This window comes from Nilaparvata lugens, chromosome X (assembly GCF_014356525.2).
Source record: "Nilaparvata lugens isolate BPH chromosome X, ASM1435652v1, whole genome shotgun sequence".
NCBI classification, from domain to species: Eukaryota; Metazoa; Arthropoda; class Insecta; order Hemiptera; family Delphacidae; genus Nilaparvata; species Nilaparvata lugens.
The window spans coordinates 85610675-85619728 of NC_052518.1; the positions used below are offsets into that span (position 1 = coordinate 85610675).

At 36.7% G+C, this 9054-nt stretch overlaps 1 protein-coding gene across 1 annotated transcript in view; it reads left to right on the forward strand.

Moving 5' to 3' along the window:
• LOC111045340 (LIM/homeobox protein Lhx5) overlaps positions 1-5476 on the forward strand; it is a 91314-nt gene extending 85838 nt beyond the window's left edge. The window contains exon 7 of the mRNA XM_022330730.2: positions 2283-5476. Within this exon, the coding sequence (XP_022186422.2) occupies positions 2283-2518 (236 nt within the window). The 3' untranslated portion in view covers positions 2519-5476. The remainder of the gene's footprint in view (positions 1-2282) is intronic.
• Positions 5477-9054: the final 3578 nt, after the last annotated feature.

Consider the following 9054-nt stretch of genomic DNA (forward strand, 5'->3'; position numbering starts at 1 on the left):
GAAAGTGGAGCGTATATCCGAATTTTATTGTTCGTGGACTGTAGTACTCCACATAGTAGGTCTACTACTTATTGTAGTATAATAGTATAGTATAGTAGTATGCGTAGTAGTGGTCGTCAGAGAACTGAGAAATTTTCATTCTTTTCTGTTCGCTTTTGCAATGATTCTATCCCTCGACTTTAACTTCGATAGGATTTGATAATAAATCTGATAATCTGAAATCACATCTAGTTTGATTCTGGACAATTTTTCGGAAATGAATACCCGAGAAAAAAATCTTGAACTAGTGGATTATAGAAGAAGAAGAAAAAGAAGCATTCAATCATAAGTTCCCAATTCATGGTCTTAGCACAGTCCAATTATCTTATCGGAAAATAATTTCATCTTACCATTATTTTTCTCATCTCTTCTTGATTTTGAATTTCTCAATTCAGACGTACTTCATCTTGGACCTTTTGACAATACTTTCAAGCTAAAAGGATGTTCTATGATAAATGAACATTACATTTTTTCCGCTAATGTTTTTTCTTGGAACTACCTAGACCTTCGACGACATAAATTCAACTTGGATCCATCATCCCATGCATACTGAACAAGATGGTGTTTTTCCAATAACTGGATGAATCTGCATCCATGAGGAAATCTATAGATTGATTTGGAAGGCCATCTAAAATTGATGAAATTATTCTTATAGAACACAGATCTCCAACAAAGAGTTCTTTTCCTATATGACTATACAAGGTTTGCGTATTAGATGGGTTTCAGATAGAATAACAACTATTGCAACTCCTAAATGCACATATTATATGAGTAGGATATAAATAATTGTATATGTGACTGGTTACATTACATTAACTGATAATCTATAGATTCCGCTGTTGAATTTCAAGTTATAAGAGATTTCAGACCTGATCTTGACTCTCAGGCTTTGGTTGTAGGCCTACTATTGAATTTGCAGGTTATGTAACTACTTTACAATACCACAATCTATTAAACCCCCCATCATTCCATCTCCTATAATTCCATCTAAGATTGTCAATATTTATGACAACTGATTCTGAATTTCCGTTCAGTGGGGGGAAGAAGGTAGCCTAGCAAATCTCGTAACTAGTCTACGAGTTCATTTCGAGCTAAGTTCACTGGTTACTCCTTTATGACTGACGAACAGAAAATCAATTCGTAACGGCCATGAAATGACTAGCATACCCAAGAAACTGTAAAACACGCAACAGGACTAAGATTCTGTCAAATAAGAACCTGACTTATCACTCATTCTCTTGTTGGGCAAGCCATTGTCCCCAAATCTTGAAACATGAACTAAATAGTATCATGTTATCATCATTACTCTCCATCCAGCCTCATTGTGCTGTGCTGTACCTAAATTTCCAACTGAGCTTGGATTTAATATTTAAAGCATTTTGCACAGTGCTAGATTAAACGAAATTCGAGCATAATTCGATCAAATGAATGTTAAGTCTCGTTTGCTCTACGATTCATTTTGAGATTAAACCACCAGCTGTTTCAATAAAGTGTAAGCTTTCACTGTGCAAACACACTCAATGTTATCCTTTTTATTGAGATGAAGATAAGGTTGAAATAAATTTCTATCCACACGTTTACTCGACTTGTTAAATAGTAGTGGATTTATCTTATACAAAATATAATTTATGATTTATCTTACTTGGCATAATTTCAATCCATTTCCCAATTTTCCAGTCATAATTATGACAGCACCATTGTTACGAGATATTTATTTTTAGTTCTTAATAATAGTAATCAGTTTCACCCCTAGATTATTAGCTCTCCCCAGGAGTTCAGAAAGTATAATTATCATAAATAGAAGTAATAGTACAATATTGTTGTTCGAATGGGAGGAAATGACAAAGTTATTTGAACTGATGATTCTGATAGATCTGATTGTGAATGAAGTTTGATACAAGCACATCCATCTACAAAAACACATCATAGATACAATTGCTGGAAGAGAACCAATAGGATTACCACAAAACTGTTTATCTCCCGATTTTTTTACACTGTGTTGGTATGATTGATTGCAAAAATTGTCTGAACTAAAACTTTTGTTGGGAACGGCTATATTTTTCTCCAATTTTATTTGTTCCTCTTCTCACGGTTTCATACTGTTCTTCGAGTTTTTTCTCCTTGTCACCCTTCGTATCAATCGCTTCAAATCAAATCACCCTTTTCTTACAATCATCAAAGTATTTGTTTTTTGAATAATTGGCCCTATAAAATTAAAGAATTTTGTTTTGCTTGTTTGTTAGGTGGTCCGATGGATGGACCGGGACCGATCGGAGTGCCGATGGGCGGCGACTTCGGCGATCCGCAGCCAGGCTTCCTGGGCCAGCCACCGCCGGGTCCCCCACCGGGTCCGCCATCCGGTGCTGCCGATCCGCAGATGCTGTCGCAGCGAGCGAGTCCTGAGTTCATCAACTCGCAGGTGGGGGGCGCCGGATTCTCGGAACCGCAACCTGTGCAGAGCGAGGGATTGGTCTGGTGATAGCAATTGGCGCCGGCTGAGATCGAGTGCCATACAACGCATGTTTGAGCTCTGCAAACAATCTGGCAAAGAGGATTCCGAATCAATACCAGGGTTTGCAGCCGATTGATAAAACATTTTCCAATATGTACAATGTACCTGAATCCATCTCGCTACAGAAAATCTTAAAGCATAACTGATGGCAAGTATAGGCTATGCTGCCTGACATTTTCCCAAGATGTTCCATGTACCTGAATCCATCTTGCCACAGAACATCTTGATGCATAGCTGATACCAAGTATAGGCTACAGTATAATGCCGAGAAGATGGTCTGCTCTTCAGATGCTTCGAAGAACTCTTAAAAATCTTGAATCATTACTGATTTATAGTACAGGCTATGGTATGATGACACGAAGATGGTCTGCAAGTGCTTATGTCCTAGAAGAACATTAAGCCAAGTGTTTTGGCGATCCAAGGATAACAAAATTCATCGAATTCAGCTTTGCTGATGCCAAGTGTATGTAATCAAAACGATTATCAGCAAACATATGGAGAACATCCATCTATGAAGCCTTAATTCAGCTGCATACTGTATCCTTGCAGAGAGTTGTCAGGTGAGAGCTTTGCAGATCATACTGAAGCTGTTATTCCAGAAACATTTGTTTCACATTCGATTTCACATCTAAGAACTTTACTGTACTTCATTGTACGACTTTTAACAACAAATTGATAGGTCTAGTCTAATGATCTGACCATGACCTGCAAGACTGTTTGAGAGTACTAGGACTGCTGGAGAATTTATAACGACTGCAGACGTTTTCATACGCTTGGAAAATGTTTTAAAGATACTACAATATGTTTTCGGTATATGACTCGCAGATCTTTCTACCAACAAAGCCAACGTTTCTACATTTTGCAGACGCTCAACAAACGCTCATCAGACGCTCGGCAGACTTTCAGCAGAACATCCGAGGCCGACGCCAATGCTGCTTCTTGTTTTTGTTTTTATCGTTCAGATGCAATTCTATATTCTAGCTTGTAAATATTTATACACACTTTTATCGGAAACGTGCTTCCGAAAATGAACTGTCGAGTTATGGACAAACAGTGAAAATTGTTCGCTTTACGCTTGTGTTATATGAAATGATTTATTACTGTGGTGAATTCTTCTTGTGAAAACAGATGTAGAAGGTATACTGATTTGGTTTCTGCTCATTCACGAGAATGACTCTCATCCCAGATAGAAAATCCGTCGAAATAGGTCTCTATAAGTATAGAGATCTATCACGATCTTCACTCTTAGACTACTTGAACTACCTGTGTTTGAGTTTTTAACCAGTATGATTTTTCCGATATTGCACCGTACTATAATGCCTCATTTTCTAAATAGGTAAAACATACTGAAATGTTCTTTTATATGGTACATAAAGATAAAAGATTTATAGCATCTAACGGTGGTGAATAGTAATGTAATGTTCATAAAGTACTAACTAGAACTGCAATGAAGTTTTATCTCTTATCACACGATTTGATGTGATTGATCGTTTTATTACTGCTTGTGAAAACTGTTCACGCTCTCAGTGATGTTACCACTGATAGTGATGTGAGAACCAATATTTTGAGAAAGAAAAAAGTTAAGATACATTCTCGTGAATTGGAGTATTATTAGTTCTTTGTTGAACAATCCTTGAGTAGGAATACATGTTAGTTTCAGTAATTGAGTCTCTCAAGATTTCTATAAATCTGTGAAAACATGTGAAAATTGTCGGAGAACAATCTCCAATTAATTATTGTAGACGATGTAACTAGTTTATACGTTTTCAAGAGTGAATGCAAAACATTACTGTTGATAATTGGAAACGTGATCATAGCTTGATTTTCTAACGAAATTTGAGTGTTCTGTCATTTAAGGTCTGTGATGCTAGTGTATTTATTCAATTTGTTGCCATTCATATTGTACAATTTATCAATGCTTCATCATTTGTAGACCTAATCTCACTCAGATGTAAGGTTTTTGAAGTGAAACTTTCATGAATGGATTTAGCATTGATTTAATTTTACTTGTCTTTCACTTTACAAGTGTTAATAGTAACAGAAACTCAAAGTAGATAATTATTTCTCTTCCAGTCTTTTCAGTCATCCTCAACCTAACACTGTCCAAATTTCACTTATGAGGCATTCAAGAAATAATTCCTACTTATAATGGAATTTTTATTGCCTCTTACTTAGTCAATGATTTATGATCTGTGAAGAGAATAATTAAAAACATGAAAATGGACCATGTTTAGAAAAGGCAGCAAAGCTAGCCCATTACACTCTTACAAAACTTTCAATTGGTTTTACTTGTTTTTGTATTTTGGTTTAAATAGGTCTTTCAAGGGCCTGGAAAGCTTTTGGAACCAAGGCAAAAACGAATTGTCTGGATGTACGAGTATACCGGCTATATATACATTGTATATACTTTACAGAGTATCTTTAGGGATACTCACATTTATGTATAAAAAATAGAGATGGGATTTGTTGACGTGTTTATGTTGATATTAAAAACAGTCTGATAGTAATAGACAGATAAATCTGGAGCTGAAAGGATAGATAGCTATGCATTATCTATTTCAATTATTATATTTTATTATTACATCACAATAATAATTATTATTGTCATTTGTTCTAATTGATCGCTTACATTTGTTCTGTTGTAATAATATTATATCATAATAACAACTTGTGTATAAAAAATAAATGCCTATGTAAATAGAATGAAAAGATATCTAAAAACTGTGACTTTATTAGCCTTATGCATGTTGATTCTCTTTATCATAATTCCTACCTCTCTCATTACCTGGCAATTGAAGAAATTGGGATTATATCTTAGTATCACTATAAGTTTGTGATCTGAATGTAGTGCTAAGTGATTGGGAATTGCATATGAGTTAATTTTGTGTTGTTAATTATTCTATAAATATAGTGTGTTTAAGAATATTATATATTCTTTCAGTCAGTCACCCTACTTCACATTGAAACCAAGGGTTCTAGTGAAAATACCAATGTTTCAAAACGTCAACGCGAATGTATTCGGGTCACCGGATGATAGATCATATAAATCACAGACGCCAATTGGGCTGAGCTACTGGAACGAAAATTTATTTTTCGTATATCGAGTATAATTATAGAAAAGAGGAATTCTTCCTGACTCAGCAAGTCTGCTCTACTCAACTATAGAAGAGACAAAATCACTGAGGTAGCTTCAGATAACTACCAAATATTTTCAACAACATTATTTCCATTGAACAAAAACTATTCACATTGAGAAGAATATTTTGGTTAAATAATCTATAATGATGGGAGAAAGCATGATCTACACTCCAAACAGGATGATAGAGTTTCCAATTTCATGAAAATCTACAAATATTGTGAAACAGAACCAGCTATCTTTAACATGATCACTCGCTATCGCTATACCTCCATTTTAGCCATCCATTTTCTAGCTGTCATCCACTCGCCTTGTGTTTGCCAATTATTTTATAGTCAGCTTCTCCTGTTTGCAGAGCATGAAACCTTTTCTTCGATTCTTCTTATATAGAAGAAAAGTGTTGACATGAATATGAGTCACCAATAAGCATCTATAATATCAATCACATGCTCAGTGTATAAATATGCTAGTAAACTCAGCTCTCTTCACGCTCATTTCAAGTGCCATGTAAGTTGTCTGGAATGGCACTTATTGTCAAGGCACATGTGGCTTGTAAGTGCCTAAGTGCTCACTATGAGTCAAATAGGTTTTTCAGATAGCATGGCATTATCCATAATAGATTTCCCTATCCCTATCACATATTATACCAATATTGGAAAGACCATAGGGATGTTTGGATAAAAACTTAGCTTGACACAACTCTGTTGTGTAGCAACCAAATACTCGTAATATCATTCTAATACGTTGCTGATAACACATATGCCCTATGGTTATTCCAATATTGGTATAAGCTGGTACTGATTGGTATAAGCTGGTATATGCTAATCGCTAGAAGCTGATTCTTGGTTCAAGTAAATTACACGAATACGGCCCGAATATGTCGTATATTGGTTCTTTGGAATAAGTATGAAATATGAGTCAAAAGCTCAAATTCCGGTTCTACTCTATGAGCCTTGATATAGCACTAAATACACGTTTTGTATCTGTGTAGAAAACTTGAGGGTGATGAAAAATATGTTCAGAGATAAGCACAGAGCACACTGGAGACGCGCCGTGCCGCGCTGTGCAGCCGTGGGCGCCGTGGAATTATTCCGGTTGAATTCTTTTCATGTAAATAAGTTAGAATAAGGACACTGGAGGTGCGCCGCGCCTCGCCGCGCAGCCGTGGACGTCGTGGAATTATTCCGCTGCCGGAGCTTTTGGGAGGAATACGGAGTGGAATTTTTCCTCTGTGGCTGCGCGCCGCGGCGAAGCGAGACGCGGCGCGCCTCCAGTGTGCGATAGGAGAGGAATTTTTCCTCTGAGCGCCACCACCTTTCGGGTGCCTCTTCGGTACCCAGCTTTTATGGATTCTGTTAGATTGAACGGAACTTGACAAACACATATGTTCATCATGTGTATGATAAGTTATGTTCAATCCAATAGAATCTAATAGGATTAAGTTATCAACATTCTGTTATTAACTTTGGTGTAAACGCAGCTAAACGTGTTTGCCATAAATTAAACCACATTACAAATTTGGAAGTATGAAATCTGAATTTACAGGGATTAATGGATTCTACTGTCCTGTCGATTCGGCTTTGTTATGGATATTTTTATTGCGAATCAAATAATTTGTTAGGTGTTCAATGACCATCAACTTAGAGAGGTTAGTAAATTTGATTTTTTTTTAATTAACAATGAGTGACCGCCGCAAAATGTTGATGGTTTTGTCATCAGATTAACATTTTTGAAACAGATGAACATTATCGATTGCAACCAAAAAGTTAGCTCCAACTAAATTGAAAGTTAGTAAATTGGATCAATGGTTAACATATTTGAAAGTTCATAGAATTTCTCTGGCGACATTCTGAAATATTGAAAAAAATTTCTATTGTCCTTCAGTAAATCTGGAAAGAGATGGTGGACCTCCTCGAAAGTGTCTCTCTTTTTGTTAATAGGGTGAACCCACAGCTGTCTCTTCTTCTCCTCCTCTTCCGTTAGCATCAGGGAAAATAAAAAAATCCTCATCTTCAGAGCTACTCGTCATGCTAACTACACAAATGCGTAGTGACACAGAATTAACAAAATAATAACACAACCAATGACAGAATTAAAACTAACTGCACATCCAACGACACAAAACGAACTGCTCACAACGGTGTCACGATACAGAATGGAGGCAGTGGTGGGGTGGTGTGTTATGGCCGGAAAACGGCTGCGCGGCGCGGCGCGGTGCGGCGCGCTCCCAGTGAGCTTTGAGCGAAAACGGTGTCTCCAGTGTGCTCCGTGCTTCATCTGACAAGGCGGCACGGCGCGTTTCCAGTGTGCTCTGAGCTTAAGATTCACATTTTTAATGAAAATAGCTGTCTCAGTAGATTCAAAAAAAAAGCCAAGTAAACATCAAATATATTAAAGTAGTCTTTTCAATTAGACAAACTAACAACGTAGCGTATAAGTATACTCCTCAGTTTGAATATTATCATTACCACTGATGTTCCGTGTCTGATACGTTCAGGGAGTATAGGTTGAAATTATTACAATCTATACTCTCTGGGAACACTATGTGACTGTCCGTCTGGTGTCACCATGTGAGGATGAGGCTTAACGATGGATATGCAATACGATCATCATTTACTATCAAGTACTTCGAGTGAAACAATCGGCAATATCATATTATTGAAGAGAGCTGAATTTCCATTGCAACAAAATTGTCTCCTGGAATGTTACATTTTTATAGGTGCGTTCATTTAGTCGCCTCGAACTTGCAAATTTTCACTTTTCATCAGCTGATTATATCTGTATCTCTAAAGAAAAGGTATGATACAGATATAAAAAGCTTGGCATCAGCTGATTAAAAGTGAATGCCTCGTGTTCGAGGCTTGTAAATCTGTACGCAGCTTATCAGGTACCTCAATGATGCACATTGAGACACTAGCAACATTTTTTTTTTGTTCTATTTTCTTACACGTGACACCAGGTGATGGGACGGTGACAGGTCAATTACACAACTAGAAGTATAAAGTGTGGCCTAGAAGAAGTACCTGGGTGGATAATTCAGGACAAATATCTATTCTAATATTGATTTGGATCACTTTTTAATACTTACATTACGACATAGCAGTCTGATTTCTATGAATAAAAGCTATCAGCTTCTAATCACATGGATGGAGCGTTTGAGGAAGAGTGTTGAGGAAGGGCCTAGTGTCCGAAAGCGCTCCACAAATGTGAGTAGAAGCTATAGCTTCCATTTATTAAAACCAGACTGCTACGTCGTAATTCAAGTATTCGAAAGTGATTATTAACAAGCAGTTCGTAATGGAAACAAACATTGAAGAATATTCATTAAGACTATCTCCCAAACACTGTTCCTCGGAACCCTGATGAT